Source organism: Manacus vitellinus, unplaced genomic scaffold, assembly GCF_001715985.3.
Source record: "Manacus vitellinus isolate BGI_N305 unplaced genomic scaffold, ASM171598v3 scaffold_46_pilon, whole genome shotgun sequence".
NCBI lineage: Eukaryota > Metazoa > Chordata > Aves > Passeriformes > Pipridae > Manacus > Manacus vitellinus.
This window is the reverse complement of record NW_021940578.1, coordinates 289,051-308,137: the sequence shown is the minus strand read 5'-3', so window position 1 is coordinate 308,137 and position 19,087 is coordinate 289,051. Positions and strand designations below refer to the sequence as shown.

General features: G+C 46.5%; 1 protein-coding gene across 1 annotated transcript in view; it reads left to right on the top strand.

Moving 5' to 3' along the window:
• The window catches only part of CAMTA1 (calmodulin binding transcription activator 1), a 224,162-nt gene that overhangs the window by 55,019 nt on the left and 150,056 nt on the right, over positions 1-19,087 (top strand). Inside the window, exon 4 of the mRNA XM_029962359.1 lies at positions 1,763-1,830. Within this exon, the coding sequence (XP_029818219.1) occupies positions 1,763-1,830 (68 nt within the window). The remainder of the gene's footprint in view (positions 1-1,762; positions 1,831-19,087) is intronic.

The following is a 19,087-nucleotide window of genomic DNA, read 5'->3' as shown; positions in this document are numbered from 1 at the left end:
GCTGATCACAGCACATTCAGTGGAATTACTGCACTGGCTTTAAAAAAATCCAGAGATCTTGTTTCATATCTTCAGAGGAATTTTAGTCGCAGAGTTCTTTGGTGTTTTTAGCTCGCTGGGAGTCTTTGGTCAGCCCTTTTTGGCCATGCAGCATCTGAATTTCATCACTTGCACCTGATTCAGCTGCAGCTGCTGTGAAAGTATGAGGCTTGGTGTGTTCTCTGGGAAAGTCGTGAGTGTTGATGGTGGAGGTCTGCATGGGGTTACTTTGATATTGAATTTTATGCAGCAATTACCCAGAAATTAAAAAGAGGAGTTTCTGGAGCTTTGTGTCACTGCTTCATCAGCTGCTTCTCTGGGGATCCTTTATACCTGCAGAGAGGAGCTTGGGAAGCAAGGGGTGCAGCACTGGATTCTGTTAGAATTTATTTGCAGTGTAAACATGTTGGTCAGGAGTCATTAATATGACATTCACACAGCTCTAATAAAGTACATAACACGGAGATCTGGCACTGCCACAATGCCCAGAGGACATTAAGTATGAGTCTTAAAACCAAGAGTATTGGAAACAAGATATTTTTACGTCTCGTTTGGGAGTAATATAATTGCATTTTGTGGCTCTAGCAGATGCTTGGGCCAGCTGGTTGGAGAGCATTGTGGGGGTTTTTAGCTTTGGTACTGTAAGCGACAACCCTTATATAGAGCGAGCTAAAAAAATAATAAAAACTCCACTCCTGGTGGAAAGCCCCGGTGCTGGCATGTGTGCTGCCCTCAGGATGTGCAACCTGGGGACTCTTCTGCTGCAGTAGCTCTAGAGATGACACTGCATGTATTTTGGGGGTCTGATTTGAGGCATTTGAACATTGAAGGCAGCTTCACTGACCTCACTTTTGCTGCGTAGGTCCCTCTGAGAGGACTGGGAGGCAATTCTTGGAAGAGAACCATCAAAAAACTACATTTTTCTGAGTATATTGGGGGGGGCTTATTTTCAGCACAGCCCTAGGGGTCCGTGGCCATTTCTGTATGTCGGGGTATTGCTGGGGTGGTGACAGTGGCTGTTGTGGTTAGGGACAGTCACTTGTCCTGCATCTCCCCTGGCACAGCTCTCCTGGTCTCTCTGGGCTGCTGCCGGTGCTGGGCCTGTCTGTGTGTGGCTGCCCTGTGACCGCCCCGCTTTTGTGCCCAGGAGATGAATGAGTGGCCGTCCTGCTTTCCTCAGGCCTGTTTACGGGCACTGTCGTGAATTGTCTCTCCAGCACCAATAATTCCCTGCAAACAAATCGGTTCTGATCTGGAAGTAATCACCCGTATCATTCCTGCAAGTGGGAGCGATGACTTATGTTGATGTCACCCGCTGGCTTTTTATGGCAATGATTAATAATTCAGTAATTCTCTCTGCAGTGATGCTGTTCTATTTTTAAATATTTAATTTAGCTTCCCGTGTCCGTTTTGTCGCTGCCCTCCCCTTTGCCTCCTGACGTCACGGCTCGCGGCGACGCCGTGGTCACCACAGTTACCAGCAAGTTCTCTGCGCTGGAAAATGTTAATGTCTTTCCTCATTTACATCTCTTCATTGCCCTGTTTAAGCCTGGCCTTGGTGGCACGGATGTGAACGTTGACTGAGCGCGCTGTGTCAGTCAAAACCCGATTTCAGCTGCAGCCTGGCCCGGGGTGGGTGACTCTGTGTCTCTGTTATAAAACTTTCCAGTTCCCAGCACAGCCATACAAGTAACTCTGTTTTCTTTCTGCGTTTCTCTTTCAGGAAATTGCAGCTTATTTAATAACATTTGAAAAGCATGAAGAGTGGCTAACAACCTCCCCCAAAACCAGGTAACGTTCTCCTGCTCAGCACATTGACTCTCTTGCACTGATGACTTGACTTGCTGATCAATGCCTTGACCACCAAGTGGAAACTCCCAGTCATGCTTGATGGCTTGTGACACCAAACTCTCATTAATTGCCTTAATGAGCATTTTATTGAATGAAATCAGGTTGATTAAAAATGGAACAGCTGCAATCTTGGCAGGTTAAAGTTTTAACCCAATTGCTCAGGATTTAATTGTATCCCTTCAGATGAGCAGATCTGAAGCCTCTGAGCGAGGTCACAGGCTGTTTATCTTGACAGAGCTCCCTTGCCTACAACTTTAAATAAATAAAAAAGCACCAGCCCCGCTGTGTGCTGCCTGCTCACGTGGAGGCACAGGAATTGTTTGAGTTATGGTGTTTCCATTGCTGGGGTTAAGTGGTTGATGGTGAGGAGATCCCAAAAAGCTGCATTAACAGACATGTTTGCAGTTTATTATTCAGTAAATGTCATGTCTTCCTTGTGCTGCCATAAATGTTTAACTCCCTGCTCCCCTGGTAACCCAGACATGGAGTTTTGGCTGCGGATGTTTTCCTGCTGTTTTAGCTGCGTTCGATCTCCGTGCGTCACTAACACAGAGAACGACTCTTGCTTTCTGGTGTTGCTGGGTTTTTCCTGTTTGTCTTTTTCCCAAACCACCCCTTTCCTGTTGCAGAGGGCAGGGCCATTGGAGGGAACCTGCTGGGACCCAGGTGAGAGGAAAGTCTGTTTTAGCATCCTGTATCCTAGTGCCATCCATTGCAGAGGCTGCTGCTGCAGGCACCCGGGGCAGCGTGCTCCAGGTTTGGCATCGCCTCCTGCTGCCATGAGCAGGGGCAGAGGTCACAGTGGACACAAGGAGCGGTGGCACCCTAACGAGTAGATTGATTTCAGGTGTCCCACAGCACCCAGCCAAGGAGAGGAGGGACGTGGAGGCCTTTTCTGCACCTCTGCAGTGCAGCTGCGGGGTGGGGCACGCAGAGGACCTGCTTTCCATGAAATATGGGGAAAAAATGTGTCATTTTAGTTTTTCTGGGGTTTTTCCCCCCAGACTATTCTATATATTTTTGTGACATCGCTAACTAATGCATTTGCTTGTCGTATTAAAATGTAGCACTTGGGAAAGGGGTGTGGGAAACCCAATTGCTTTCTCAGTGGTTCTAGAAGACCTGGAGCTGCCATGGTAGTAGAAGGGCCTGGATGGACCTTTCTGCTGGTAGTAGCTGCAAGGCTCTCCTTGACTGCAGGAAGCAGGTAATTTGGTTAATATTAGAGAAGTTTTTTTCTGGGCTGGTGATCTCAGTATCAGAATAAATGCAAAACAATTTCTGGCTGAACCTTTGCCAGAGAAGCCTGTTAAGGGGTCAGAAAACACACTAACTAGTCTGGCTGACATGGTATCATTAAACATACAAGGTTATAAATGTTTTTGGAGCAGCATCTTATGATTTGGTTTGCTAAAGGCAGTGCATGAAAATAATTTTCTGATGAACATTCCTGTACCTTCCTCCTGTGTGTTTACACTTGAAAGAAAGAAAGAAAGAATGTCCCAGGAGAAGGAAAGTTCAAGGACCTTCTGAAATTGTTGAGTTAGTTTTCTTTTTTTTTTTTTAATATAAAAATTAATTGGAAGAGTTAAATGCTGAGTTGCTACAATCAGGGCTCTCGGTATTACAGAATTAATGACATTGATTCGGCACTGGAACACTCCCCATTCTTTGTTTGCTGCTCTGGGTGGCACTAATTTAATCTCAGAAAATTAATAAAAATTAATTGCACCTCTGACACGTACAGAGTTTCCTGATCTGATGATGTATAGTGTGCTCTGAGGAGCTGCTGCTGGATGAATGGCCGCAGGGGCTCTGGGTGTGGCAGGACGATGCCCGCAGGAGCTGGTGCTGCTGGAGCTGCCAGCGGAGGGTGGGTGTTGGTGCCGAGGTATCAGTGCCCTCTGCTTCAGCCACCAGCGAAGGAGCTGCTGCAGAGGGTCAGGCCAGGCTGGGCTGTGATGCCCCACAGGTCACTGAGCTAAGGCAGAGGGTGACAACAAGGGATGAGCTGGTTTGGAGCCAAGCCTGCAGTTTGGAACATTTTCAACTCTTTTCCAAAGAGAAGTGCCCATGTTTATAGCACTGTGGGGTATTACTTTGGTCATGGAGACGGAGGAGGAGCCCTCTTATGATGCCATTGTGGTGGCAATGGAGGGGCTATGAGAAAGCTTTGAAAGGCCTCTACAATTACTTTTTTAGGAAACTTCATGTTGAATGACTCAAATTGATCGAATATGCTGATATAAATGTACTGGAGTATTATTATTACAACAGTCTTTTGAGCACTCCAGTTGATCAGCATAAATTAGCGAGTACACCTTGCAGCGTCGACCTTGACGTTCCCTCAGAGCAGTGTTTGGTTCCCTGATGATCTGCTGGGTGTTCCACAGCTGGTGTTCCATCAGTGGGGCAGGGGGAAGTGTTCTGCTAATGCAGCAGGGCCAAGTGTCTGACATTTCCAAGTTTAAATGTGAATCATGACAACAAAAAATAATTACTTGACATTTGTATATCAAGTAGAACTTAATTGTTATTTACTTTTGGAATTTCAATGACAAAGTTGACTTCCTGAGTCCAGAAACATTCTGCTGGAGGAAAGTACTTTGTTTCTCTGTTTCCAGGTGCCTTCTGTCCTTAGCATTTATACAGTATTTTAAAAATACACTTTAGCAATCCAAGGTGGCTTCACCTGTGTTTCACAAGTGAGCCTCAGGCAACAGAAAAGCCTTGGCTGTGCCCAGAAGCTGCAAGGTTGGTTTTCTACCTGGGAATGCAGTTTAGATGTGTTCCTGCCCCTTCCTGCATGGTGTCTTGGAAAGGACACGGGAGGATTGCTGTGGGGATTGGGCCCACTCCACAGTGAGAGCAGGATGAGTTCGGTCCCTGGAACCTCTCTTCCTCCTGTCCTGCTGCCCTTTGCCCAGGGAGCACAGCCTGTGCCTTACCTGTCTGTCAGTCCAGCTTAAGGAATATATTCTATCTGGGATATCTTTATCAGTGGCATCTTAAAGAAGAGTTAGGATCTTGCAGTATAATAATTCTGTATTAAATAATTAATAGTAAAATTAATTGAATTATTTAGTTTTCAGGTAAAAAATAGGGTAATAAATATTCATGACTTGTATTATTAAGGGAATTTCTATTTCCTATGTCGTTAAAGTGAGATTAGCTAAGGTTGGGTTTAAATGAAGATTGAAAACAATTGTCCTTTGGAATTAATTCACTGCATTAGGCCGTTACCTTGCGAGCTGGCTCTCAGGTGTGCTCTGTGGGGGAGCTGCATGGGGTGCGTGCTGCTGCCAGGATGTCCTGGCCCTTGGGAAATGAGACACAGGCTCCCTGTGGAGGAGAAGGTCATGGGAACTGGAGGTTGTGTAAAGGCAACTGCCCAGAGCCATGGTTGGTGGCAAAAGTGCTGTCTGTCTCCCCTTGTACTTGTTACAAGTAAGAGTCCTTTCGAGACCTTGTTTAGACTTTCCAGGCATGTTTTAAAGGTCCTACTCTCTCCTGTGGCTTGTACTCTGTGGGACCCAGGACCATGAACCATGCTCATGAGCAGTGCTGAAATGTGGGTTTTCTGCTTGTGCTGCTGGAAGCTCTGCCAGCATCTCTGGGTCCTCCTTCGTCAAAGGCAGTGTGTGTGCTGTCAACTCTCCTGGCTTGGGATACCACTTGACATAATCCCTGCTAAATGTGGCACATCTCTTTACACTTTAAAGATTCCATGACTCTCAACACTTTCATCTTGCTGCTTTCAGTATTTTCTTCTCTTTCTTTTCCCTGAAGAGAATAAACAGTGCAGAGATGGTTTTAAGAGCCTGTAATTCATATAGATTTTTAGTCACTGTGGTCCAGGGGTGTTGAGACACCAATAATGAATTCCTTTAACGGCTCACCCTGTTGGTTGTAATGTGACCTAAGGGCAGAGTTGCTGGGAGCCATAAGGATGCCTGACTGGGGTCATTAATAGTCTTCAAGTATTCCTTGGAAATCCTTCCCATGACAAATCCAGCCTGGGCTGCTGGTGCAAGCTTTTGCTCTGGGAGAGCTGTTTTTCCTCTGTATTTAACTGGTGGCTCAGGAGAGCTCTGTCAGTGCAGAAGATGACACTGGCCAACTTGGACGACAAAGGCAAGAGGTCCTTGTTTCTGTTGCAGGTGGGACTGACCTGGCACAGAGGCTGAAGGTTGGCTCCTCCAGCCCGCCGACGGCTCTGCAGGCACTCTGCATGGTCGTTGGTCTCCAGCTTTGCTACATGTCAGAGGGGTGCATGTCAGAGGTGCTGATTCCACAGCTGGTCCATCATACGGGCATCTGCCCCTGCTCCCGGCTTTGGACAAGACTGACATTCGGTATTTGGGCAGGCTCTGGCTGTTCTCAATGCCATGCTATGGGGTGGGAGGATGCTCAGGGTTGAGGAGGCTGCTCGGTGTGTGAGCCCCCTGTCAGCCCTGCAATTGGGGCTTAACAGACTGTGAGGCAGCTCAGTGAGGAGCTGCCCTTGTTCCAGGAAGAGCAGAGGAAAGGGAAGAGTGTGACGTAAGAGGTTTTGTGTTGGGGCTCCTGATGGCCACACCTGGACCTGCCAGGCCTGCCATATTGTCCTGCATTCTGTGCTTCCCTTCAAAGGGGACCGGGAAGGACAGGGGTTAATGGCCGTTGTGGGACCACCTTGTAGCTGCCCTGTCCTGCATAATGTGTGGAGGCTGCAGAGGGGCAGGAGACCCACTATTTGTTCTTCAGGCTGTTCATAACAGCAACGAAATTAAACTCTTTGTCGCATTTTAAAGACTTTTGCAACTTAATTTATATTCTTGTATGGTAATGAAGAAGCATCTTTTGTCCAGGAGGTGAGATATGCAGAAATAACCTTTAAGTGACTCATAATTGACCTTTACTGGTATTCTCTTGGTTTTTTCTCATGCATTCTCTGCATCAAAAACACCGTCCAGAAAGAGTGTCAGCAACTGCCTGTTGCATCTTAATGGCCTGCAAATAGCAGCTGGTGAAAAATAAACTATTTATTTGGGTTTTTTATTTATTGACAAAGTTTTTTCCTTCTGGGAAACCTGGCCCTGAGGTTGGAGTGCTGGGCTGTAGCTGGGCACAGTGACTGTCCTGAGCTGGCAGGGATCATGCCCAGGGGAGTGGGGTGCCCTCTGTCTGGGGGGTGCATGCTTCGCTTTCCACATGGGGACAGTGTTGTATTTATGACAAACACAGTGTGATTTAAATTGCCCACTGGAATGTTAGTTGGCATGTGCTGGTAACCTGGATTTGGGGGGATGTTTGTGCCTGTGTGTATGCAGAGCAGCTGGAAGCATCCCAGAGGACCTGCTGTTCAGACTGGAGAGGACAGATTGACTTGCGTTGTCATTGTTGGAGATGAGAAGCTGCCTGCAGAGGCTGGAGTTTTTCTTTTGGTGCTGAGTAAGTGTGTGTAGGCAGCGAGCAGGCTTTGCTCTTGCTGTGGCATGAGGAATAATTTGCTTGGCAGGTGCAGGTGCTGTTGGTGTGCATCAACATTGTAATGAAACACTGGAGAAGTGCGTGATCCTGCTCAGCACAAACGTGGAGCAGTTGGTGGGTGAGCAATAACAAAGCCGAGAGCACCAATACAGGTGTTCAGGTTTGAATTTTTTTTTTTTCTTCCTGGTCCTGAAAACACAGATTTACAACAATCTGGGAAAGATTCTCCTCAAGTTACACTTGGTTGGTGTTCTTGCTACGCACACTGTAACAATACTTTAATATAATTAAATTTTAAATTCCGTGTAGAATCTGGTGGGTAGGCAGATGTACCGCTATGTTAAACTTTATGTCACTTAAAAATGGTTCTCAAGTACATGAGAGGGAGCCCAGCCAGCTGTAAAATGACCTGTTTTATGGTGCTGCATCGCAGCTTTGGTCTCTGTGTTTTAATTACAGAGGTACCTAAAGTCTCACACCCTCAGATAACTCCGCTGGGCGGTTTTGTTTCCTGTAAGTTACTGACAGGATGTAAAGCAACACGAGAGAAGGTGCTGCCGGGTTTTCCACAGCTGCTGGTTGCAGGAGCATTGAGTTTCCCACTCATGGCGTGGCTGCTTTGTTCCCTACTAACAGACAGCACAGTCTCCTGTGCCCAAAGGGGAGTCTCCAGGATGACAAGTAGTAAGAGCGGGTTTAGAAGCTGCTTTGCAGCCCCGGGCGGGTGGGCACGTGTTGGGGCTGGTGAAAGGAGTGACTCGGTGGCCCTGGGCAGGCAGGCACATGTCGGGACCAGTGTCAGGGTGTGTGCAGGTGTCTGTCCCCCCACAGCCCCTGTTCCTCGCTGGCAGGGGCAGGAGGTGCTCCCCAACACTGGCACCCTCCGACCACCCACCAGCTAAGATGAACTTTGCCCATGTTTGCTCCACTGGACCACTTGTCTGCCAGTGGCTAGGCTTGGTATGGGATGGAAATTGCCAGTACTGTGAAGTGGGAATCTGTGAAACCATTAATGCTGCCATTTCTGGAATTAAAGAAGTGGCCTTGTCCTGAGGCGTCCCATGTGATGGTTTGCCCTGTTTTGCAGTATGGTTTATGCCTCGCCATGAGATTATTGTTTTCTATTGATGCTGAGGGAGATGAAGCAGCATTAAAAGCCTATCAGAAGCCTCCTGCTGGAACATGAGAACTGGAAGCTTTCCTGCCAGAAATCTTGTTGCCTCCTTGGTGGTGACTCCAAACTCGCTGGCCCAGCAAATCTCAAAGTGTGCATTGCCTCACACTCCACCTTCTCCTCCTCCTCGTCCCCTTCCTCGTCCTCCTCCTCCTTCTTTTCTTCCTCCTCTTCCTCCTCCTTTCAGCATTGCCTGGCTTGATCCAGCAAGGATGTACCTGATACTGCAGGGAGGTGTTGAGGTGCGAGGTGCCAGCTGGTCGCTTGGAGATCCTCTGGCACCCTCTGCTCTGCTTCCAGCAGGCAGCAGCAGTGTCCCTCCCTGTCTGTCTTCAGAGCGTGTGTAATTCCTGCTACCACTAGTGAGAGTGAATTGTGCCTATAGTATTATTCCTGTATTTATTTTAGAAATGTCAATGATGAACTAAATTAAAACAAATCAGGCTGTTCTGTTTCACTGTTCAATTTATGAAATTTTGATGAGACCAGTAATGTCTGTACCGGTTCCATCTTTCGGCTGGCAGAAGGCGGCTGCGGTTCTGACAGCTCTGCTCAACCTGTTCCCCGGTGATGTTTATAGTCAGGGGGTGTACAAGTGCAGTATTAAGCTGTTTGGTTCTGTCTGTGCTTTGTCTGACCCTGGTGGAGAAGCTGAGAGGATGATGCAGCTGGTGAAGAGCTCCACCTCACAAGTGGAATGATGTTGCTTTAAGGGCTGTGGTGAAAGGCGAGCGATGGGGAACACGTCAGTCGCAATAGTGGAGGCAGGCGGAGGTGGAAGTAAAGCCTTAGTTGAGGGTGCCTTTATCTGCAACCTTCCCTTCTCCAGCCTGCTGGAGATGCTTGTCCTGAAAAGGGGAACTCTGGTCTCCTGGTTTCCTCTGGAGAAGCTGGGTGCTGGTACTCACCCTGATTACGAGGTGACAGATTAGGGGTGTGTTCCTCTCCTTGTGTGTGGGTCGGAGGACCAGAGCAGCTTACAGAGCATCCCTGCCATCGCTTCCTCCCCTCTGGAAGGTGACCATTTGTTTCTCATCAGTCGAGCCTCTTGCACAGCAAATGGGTCATGCAGGGGAGATCTTCTTGCTGGATAAGCAATTAGCTAAAATAAACTACTCAAAGGACAAATTATGCAGGACTCTTGCTCTGTAACAAATGAATTAATTGACTTTGGTATTTGTAGGATGTTCCCACTATTTTATTTAATTCTCTCTGGCTAAAGGGCTCCTGTGTTTTCCCCTGCTCCTTGCTGCCGCAGTGAGCAAATAGGGTATTAGGGATTTATTTACACTGTTACAAGAAAGGAAACAAAGTGATAATTGGGAGAACCTTTGCGGGTTTCCTTAAGAGAAACAAAATCTCTTTCCGCAGCGTGTCCAGAGCCTCCGTTTGACCTATTCTTCTGGAGTGCTGTCAGTTCTCTCTGGAGCTTCACAAGGCTCATCCAGAGCAGCCCTCGGTAAACACGAGCAGGGCATCCTGGCTTGGGCTGGGACCACGATCCACACGTGCTCACAAGGGCTGAGGAAGCACCGGTGCTGCAGGGCTGCTGCTGGAACCACAGCACGGTCAGTAGCCAAAGCAGGCTGGGACAGGGACAGCCATCTCTGTGGCAGTAACCCCAAGTGTGTTCTAAAGGCTTTGTGTGGATCTTTTGAAGCAGCGACTGCAGCAGCAGTGGTTACCTGGGGTATCACACAGAGAGCACTGCGGCAGGATTACAGCTCCCGGCCCTCGGCTGGGCCGGTGACTCATGAAAGCATCCCGCCAACTTGCTGGGTTTATTTACAGTAAGTAAATTAAAGCCCTGGTACAAATCTTTGCTGTGTAACAGGATTTGTGAGCTTCTAAGAAAGGGTGACACTGTTGGACCAGTTTGCCAAGAAAATATTCTGTGCATAGGGGGATGTTGGGTTCACCAAGTAACGTACGGTCCCAGCTGCCAACGCCAAGGTGAAACAGGGCTCTTCCACTGTCCTGCTTCTTATTTCTACTTTGCAGTATTCAGAGAGGACATCCAAGGCTAGCGATGGGGACACCAGTCTCCACTTGGGACCCGTCTCCCTGTTCAATGGCATTTGTAATTCCAGATGGCCTTAGAAGACCCAACCAGCACTGAATTGTGCAACAAACTTCTTTTTGATAAACTGTGCCCTTTGGGAACAGTGCCAGCCAAGGGCAGGGCTGTGTTTTGCTCTCTGTTTTATATTTAGGATATGAAAGATTTGGAGGATTTTATAGTCATGGCTTCGTGTGCTTGCTCTGCTTTCTCCTCTCCCTCTGGTTTTATTCCCAGGCTTTTCTAAATGCTGCTCTGTTTGGTTTCTTCTCCTCTTCAGTCCTTCCTCTCATCTCCTCAACTCCTCAAATTTATAAAAAAGTCAGTTCTAATCCTGCACAGATCCCAGATCTGGAGGGACTGTTACATCTAATACAGCTTCCTTTAATCTGTCTGTCTCTTCTCTACCAAAATCTGCAGCCAGAGGCATGGGTGGGTGGCCCATCACTGTGGGAGGGAAACCAACCAAACCAGGCGATGTGCAAGCACGATCCTACTGTTGTAGCATTGATGTGCCAGAGTGGGCAGTGGTTAGAGAGGACATTCTGCCCACAAGGGCAGTTGGGAAGGACATAAGGGCACTCTTGGTAACGTATGCAAAGGATCAAATGAGTAGGGTTTGGTTTTTTCCCTTCAGATTATATAGTTCACATGGGAGCTAATGTTTAATCTTAATTTCTTGCTGATATTAATCAGTTTGGTCAAGGTTTGGAAAGTGAAAGTCTTGCATGGCACTAGTACAATCGTAGTGTCTGACTCGTTGCCGTGATAGATGAGTCTCCACTTGGCACCCGAACAGGAAGGTTTCAGACATGCCAAGGATTTGACGGTTGCATCAGTTCACAACTGGTGGGAGGGAGGTGAGAGGAAAGCTGTGGAGGCCGTGCTTGGATTCAGGCAGCTATAGGAGCCTGGGGAGAGGCTGGGATTCCTGGCATGGTGCTGCAGGACGATCCCACAGGAAGTGTGAGGTGTCTGTTGGGAAATGGTAGGGTCTGGCTGAGCTGAGGGGGGTTTGGTTTGGGGGAGCTGGGTGTGCTTCAGGCCCATGTTCCCCTCTTGCACTTCTCCTGTGATGGCAGAGCTGAAATGTCCTTACGAAAACATCATCCTTGGTTTTTAACTAAACAGAAAAGGTAGCACCTTTACTGCCCCAGTGTGTAGGGAAGTCACCCCCTGACTGTTCTCTGTTGACCTGAGCTTGGAAAAAGAGGAAAGAGGAAAACAGGAAGGTTTTCATCAAAGGAGATTGGGCAAACATTGATCCAACAGTGCTGGGCGCTGTGCTGGGTTTGGGGACAGTGAGTGTGGCTTTATAGCAAGGGTGATGTGGGGTTTAAAAGAGTGATTTGTGCTGACTTGGAGGGTCTCAAATTAGGGCATGATAGAAAAAGGATTGTCTGTTATCAAAAGTTAGTTCAGTCTAAATTAATCTAAAAATGTATAATTTCATCTCAACTAAAACTACTGGAATGTAATTAAATTCCAAAGTAGAATGAGCTGAGAGGGTGTAAGAAAAGATAAGCATCAGAATGAGACAATAATTGAGTTTGTATTGTAAACACATTCCTGTAGGAATTTGGGATTTTTTAAGCTGCTTCATTAGAAATTAAGTCGAGAATGCTTAACAGCTTGGGCATGTTTTGGAGAAGTGGTTCAGTACCTTTATATTTGTCTGTGTCTTTTGTTTGCAGGATTTTCTATATTTGGGGTTAATTCTCTCTTATCGTCTACTAGTTTATTAATAACTTTAAAGGGGAATAAGGCTTAAAATTGGAAAATGTGTATTTCCATGTGAAGCTTATTGTTTTGCGGACTCATGTAAATTTTTTATCTCATTTTCACTAAAAATTGGATCTTTAATGTATAAAATTGGTAAATTAGGTTAGTACCCTGAAAACACTCTGTGTTAATTCTGAAGTGCCTCCCATGAAGTACAGGAGTGAATACACTGTCCTTGTTCTGTGCACAAGTCGCTCGCTGAGTCCCTCGGGTGGGACTGAGCCAGGTCGGGTCCCGCCGTGCCATCCTCCCTCACAGCAGCTGCAGAGCCAAGGTGTGAAGGAGAGCGTTGGGTAGGATGAGTGGTGTATTGTGTCGTCATTTGAATAACTGATTTGAACACTTTCAGCCCAAAACCTGCTTGTTAGGGTGTTTGTAGGCCACTATAGTTGGTGGTCTGAGACTCATTTCGCTGGTGCCAGCATCTGTGCTGCAAGTGTTGGATGAGGGATGGAGAAAATTGATGCTACCATGCTCTTGGCTTGATCCAGAACCCAAACACTGTGTGGAAGGGTGGCGATGATGGGAATTTAGTGCCTCTTTAGTGATAATGCACAGCCTGCTTGGTACCAGTACCTTACGTTATGGAGTTCTTTAGTTTTTTGCAAAGGTTTTCAGGAAAAATGCAGAAAGGTTTCCCTATCGTTGGCTAAAAATACTTTACCCTTAATTCTGAAAAATGACTTTGTGGATCTTCATATTTCACAGACCATAACTAGATTACTACCTTTTACTGGAATACTTTGTGTTAATGAGGACCGATTGGAATCACATAATAGATTTCCTCTAAAGAAGGCATTATGTGGTTATTTTTTACTGTCTGGCATTCTAGTTAATTGCCTTGTCATCATTAATTGATGGGACTAAATTGATATAAATAAACAGATTATATTTGTGAGGTTCATTTGAAAGAGAGGAAGGGCTGAGAACAGGCTGCTGTGGGGCGTTTGGCACCTGCCTCAGGCAGAGCAGGTGACTGTTGACGAGAGCTCAGGCTGCTCAGTGCCACCTCTTGTGAACCTGTTTGGAGCAGTGAGCTTTGCCCAGACAGGAGTGTGGTCACTTGTGTTTTCCCATGTTAAAACTAACCTCAGCAGTCGGCTCAGTCCTAAGCTTCAGCCCTGCAAAGAGCCAGTGGTCCTGTCTGAGGGCCGAGGGCAGCCAGCCCTGTCAGCCCAGCTTCCGGGGCAGTTCCATTTCTGGTGTCCAGGTTAATCCAGATTTATGTAGATAGTTACTATTAATCAGCAATCAACAGAGTCCAAGGAAAATCAACCTTTTTTAATTCAATTGCAATATTACATATGATGCTTTTACCTGGACAGAGCAAGCTGGTGGTGCCTGTCGAGCAGCACCCTGTCTCCTCTCCAGCCCTTCCTGGAGTGCTCTGCTCATCTTCCACGAGGCCTGGCTTTGCTGATGGGGGGCAGATGGGATACTGGAGCACATCTGGGGAGTTGATCCCTCCCCTACCAGCGTTGTCTGTTCCTCTAGCCTTCTCTGCTTTGGTGCCTTGCAGTGTTGGAAGTTTATTGACTGTCAAACTGCATTTATGACTTGAAGCGGTTCTCAATTAAAATTTATAATTAATGAGTTATTATTCAATTTTCAAATATTTATGGATTTTTGTAGTGTCTCAAGTCATGAACCAAGCTCCACACTGCTAGCAGAGGAAGAGCCAGGAAACCCTTTTCCTTCCTCAGAGCTCTACTCTCCTCCTGTCCCCAGTGAGATTTTCCCAATCCCCTGCAAAGCCTGCACAGTTCCCACCATCTGCTGTGCTGGGGAGGTGACACCTGCCAGAGCCCAAGGCTGTGGACATTGAGGATGTCCTGGCAAATTCCTCTGGTATGTGGTGTTTTGGACAAAAGCAAGGTACGGCCTCACTTTAGTGCAGTTGGGAAAACCTTGTTAGCCTTGAGCTGGAGGTTGTAATGAGTGAGGAAGTTGAGCTGGAAGTAAGTTAACTAAATAAATAGAATTTTTCTTCCCTTTTCTTCCTCTCTCATAAGAACGTGGCAGCATTTGCACACATCTGCGTCACTGCTGTGCTGGGAAGGCAGAAAGGCTGCTGGGACCTGGGGCCTGGAGCCCTTTGGTGTGTGTGAGCACAGAGAGGAAACAGGGCTCTCCTCAGTGTGCCAACAGAGATTGTGGTGATTAATCTGAGAATAGTTTAAAGCATTCATGAGTTGTAAGAATTAATTCCCAATAAATCAAATGGCATCCCCATGGGAGTAGGGAAGAGAAATAAATGAGGGCTAAAGAAATTGATAAAAATCCTTGAGCAATAAAGAGATGAACGCCAGTTCCTTTAAAATTATATTTAAATGAACAAAGTTGATTTAACTGTCTTTTTTCATACCTTGTACTAAGATTTAGTTCTATAGCATGTCATTATATCAAGAAATAATTTGCCAAAAGACTTTCTAGCATTTCATGTGCATTCCACTTAATGACAATTTTAATATTCCGGCTTTGGTCCTACATCGTTAGGAGGATGCTTCAATTGCTTGGTGTTCTGAGGAGTTCATAAAGACTATTTCTAATTTCTCTTTCAAGTCTGTTACAGGGTTCAGAGCCATCAACACATGAATTATCATGTTACTCAGTAAAATGATGTGGGGAAAACTGTTGTTACCTGCTTGAACTAAATATGCAGCTTTGGGACAGCTCTGTTTCCAAAGGATCTTCCTGCCTAGTGAGCTCTGGACAAGGTGCTGAACTGAGTTCTGACTCACTGTGTCAGTGGGAGAGAGAGCTCGCCCTCCTGGTTGTGCTGGAATGAAATATCTCTTCTTTGGTTTTAATCTGGTTTTTGGTTTGGTTTTTTGTTTTTTTTTGATTGGCTCTAAGAAGAAAATTGTTAATGATGGAATTCATCAGGCTGAGTAACCATGATAGGCAGAGATGCTGGGTGAGTCTTTCGTGGAATTCATTCTTTGGCAACAGCTGCAATACCATTAAGTATAAATGGCAGCAGAGTAAATGTTTACTGAGAAGGCAGATCCTGTTATTAGTTGTATTGCTGTTACTAGTGCTGCTAGCACTGTTCCCTGTTTTCTAGTTGTGTCCAGAGCAAGTACGCAGAGCAAAGATGTTCTTTCCTGAAGCATTCATGAATAGAGGTCTTAGCACAGGAGAAGTGGTGCTGGTTGGAGTTGTTGTTACAAGAGGTGCCCATAGCTGCCCTGATGCTCTTGTTTTCCTCAGCCTGCTGGGGACATCCACGGGGGCACAGGCAAGGCTCTGCTGCCCCGTTGCCCACAGTGAAGCCGCTGCTTTTGGCACCTGCCTGCGTTGTGTTGCAGTCATCGCTGCTGGGAGGACGATCTGGTCCTGCCTCAGTCAGCAGAGCCCCAGATGTTCCTGGGATTGACTGCTGTACCCATGCATTGTGCAAACAGAATATCTGCAGGATGAATATTTGTGGCACCGGCATCCTGATCACTCCTTACGTAGCCCCAAGAAGTTGCTTTTGGGGTAAGACTTGTCCCCAGGTGTCCCAGCCCACGCAAAGAGATGCCCAGCAGTTGTGTAGTGTTCTGCAATTTGTGTTGCAGCCATCAGCATTTATCCCAATTGTGCAGAAAGGCTTTCCTTGGCAGCCCCTGGCAGTCCTGTGCAATGGCACAAGAGCCAACTTGGCACTGGCACGGGCTTGTTCAGTCCTGTTTGTTGGAGCTGCAGGTAATTACTCCCATACTTAATGAATCACATTACTTTTATTGATGAACACGGAGGCTACATGCTGGAAAGAGGAGGTAAGGATTAAGTTTTATGGCCTACTGCTGCTATGAGAAGGAGCATCTAGGCACCAATTAATGCTCCCTTGATGGGATTAGCCATTGTGTTAACCGCAACTCTGGATAAAATTGCTAAGTCTGTGACTTCAGACTTTAACTTCTTAAATATTGTAGATACAAAGTAAGTTCACTTGCATCTTAAATGCAAATGACATTTAATTCTAGATACAAAAAACTTGCAGGGTATTTACATTTTCTTCTGATTTATACCTCTTCTTACGTAGATAAAAAGACTTTTTCTGAAGTTTATTTCATCCCTGCAGAGTTCAAAGATAGGGCAAATTTCAAACACAAAATCTGTGATTCCTTTGGTTACCATGCCAGTAATCCCAGCTTTCAGTGGAGAGAGTGGAGACTGTAATGGCAGCAGCCTGTCCCTGTGAGGTGACACACTGCTTGGTTCCCAGCAGTTATTGGGAAGTCTGAACATCTCCATTAGGTTATTAAGGGGCTTTTCTTTGGTTTCTGGTCCCACTGATACAGGCTGGGCTGGGGTTTCTTTTCTTCTAGGGCAAGTGTGAGTCAATGCCTGAGGGTCAAAGTCAAGTGTTTATTTGGGAGGGAAAAAAAGGGTTTGTAAGAACAATTCATGTGTGATCTGCCAGTGTTAAAGCTGTGATGGATGGAGTCCCCACAGTCTGGAAAACATTTGCCCATGTAAATGTTGGTACGGAAGAGAGCTACAGGTACAGCATCCTCCAGGTGCACCCCTGGGCTGATGGAGTGATGCCCTCGACACAGGGACTGCAGTTCTGCCTCAGCAATGGGTGACCCCGTCCTTAATGAGTTTGGGTGACTCCCTAAATCAACAGTTAGTGTCTGGGTGTCAGCTTGGCCAAGGGCGGGTGTGACATCCCGGGCTGCAACTGCTCAAGATTCCTCTTTCTGTTTTCCATTTGGGCTTTAATCTTCTGATAAGCCCCAGGTACAGTGAGGAGAAATGTCAGAGTAAATGAAGACTTGGAGAGCAGCATTTCTGAGGGGAGAAATAACTTCTGTCATCAGATTTTTTTTCTTGGGCAGAAACAAGAAATAAGAGATGAGGTATTTCTGAGAGCATGATGTCAGTCAGGAGCATTCCTGACCCACAGTCCTCATCCATCACTGCTGCAGTGTGAGGCCATACAGCTGCACACAGTGCAGACAAAAAGGAGAAAGGAGTAGGTGGTTACTTGGAGTTCATCATGTGAAGTGTTTGGTCCCCAGAGCTCTGCCTGCCCTGGGCTGCTTTATGGGAGAGCACTGACTGAGTGGGAGGCACCTGCCCCCACTTGCTCTTGACGCTTCTCCCCATTCCCAAATTGACCTGGATGAAGACTGATTTGAGGACTTGGTCCTCTTTGTGTTCATATTTTCTTGCAAGGCTCTGTTACTTTCCAGCCTTCTTCCAGAACTCCAGGTTTTCCCAGCCAGTTTCTGCACCAGGAGGTTGCTCCTTTGGGAGAGCAGAAGTTAATTTCTCATTATTATCATGCATAGATGCAGAAGATGGAAGAGAGTCCCTTGCTGTTGTCCCTTGGCTCCATGATAACTTCATAGCCAGAGAAAATATCATGCAGGTGAAAAATAGCATCATCCAGGCTGTTTGCAGGAGCTGTTTCTCAGTGCAGTGGGTGGCAGGGATGGAGGTGGCTTGTGCACCAGTGCAGTACAGGAAGGGTCTGGTCTGTGGTATCTCTGCTTCATGGCAGCTGCATTAAACATCTGTATTGCTGCATTAAATATCCTCCTTGGCTTGGAATTGGAATAAATGCAAGATGATAAAATAAAGAATAATTTTTGGAGCCATGGACCTCAAGGAATGGTTCTAGATGATCTTACTCTGTTATCCTGAAAAAGAGAAGTTTTTGGATTTACAATATTTGCAATTCCCTTTTGGCACCCCCAGCTCCCAAGGCAGTAAAATGTATTCATTAACTGATATGTCTGACATTTACCATATCTTGATGTGACAATTTAGAGGGAACTGGTTGCACTGAACAGTGTTATTAATATTGCAGTAATGTGATTAGGGGGAAATCTTGGTCCAGATGGACCTAAATTTATGAGAACAATGGAGAGGCAGATACAAAGCAAATATCCAAAATATCCTGATCTTAACTTGTTTTCTGTTTACTTCCTCACTGTGTCTGGTTCCTGTTCACAACTGTTCATCAGTTGGCTACTCTGGGCTGTCTGAATGTTGAGGAATGAGCAGCGCAGAGCTTCCCTCTCCATTCTTCCTTATAGTGGGTGAAATGCAGCAGCAGTGTAGATCAGGTTAAAATTGCATCTCATCTCATGAATTTATCTTTAAAACCCAGCCTCTTTCTGCGAGCCTTAAAGCAGCTCAATACACTCTTATCAAAATCGACAACTGCTCCAGAGATCCTTAAGAGATTTTGTTTCATTGGGCTCTATTTTATATAAATCTCGTTAACTGCTTTGCCTGTGCCCTCTCACTGTGCTCCTTATTCATCACAGGAATAAACCAACAAACCCAGTTCCAGCCCTGCCGAGCAGCAGCGAGGCTGCAGAGCTCTGCTCTGTGCTCCCTGTGCTTGCGTGGGGCCGAAGGCGAGGGAAGCAGGATTTCCCTGACGTCAGAAACCTTGAGGGCCTTGGAGCGTGTGTTTTGTGAAGCGCTGTGTGTGTGGGGAGGCACCAAGCAGGAGATCAGTGCACGCTGTCGTTTCATCCCACGAGGGTGACTCGCCATCAGGCACATGACACGTCCCAGCAGTGCCTCTGTGATGTATGATGATGGGAGAAGGGTTTGAGCTGACATGTGCACCGACTGGGGGTTTATAGAATAAACACTGAAATGAGATATGTAATATCTGCACTGAATTAATCCCGTACTATCTGTGGTGCTGTCAGACAGACGCCGTGGCTGTGCTGACACCCAGGTGTTTATTTTCAGGG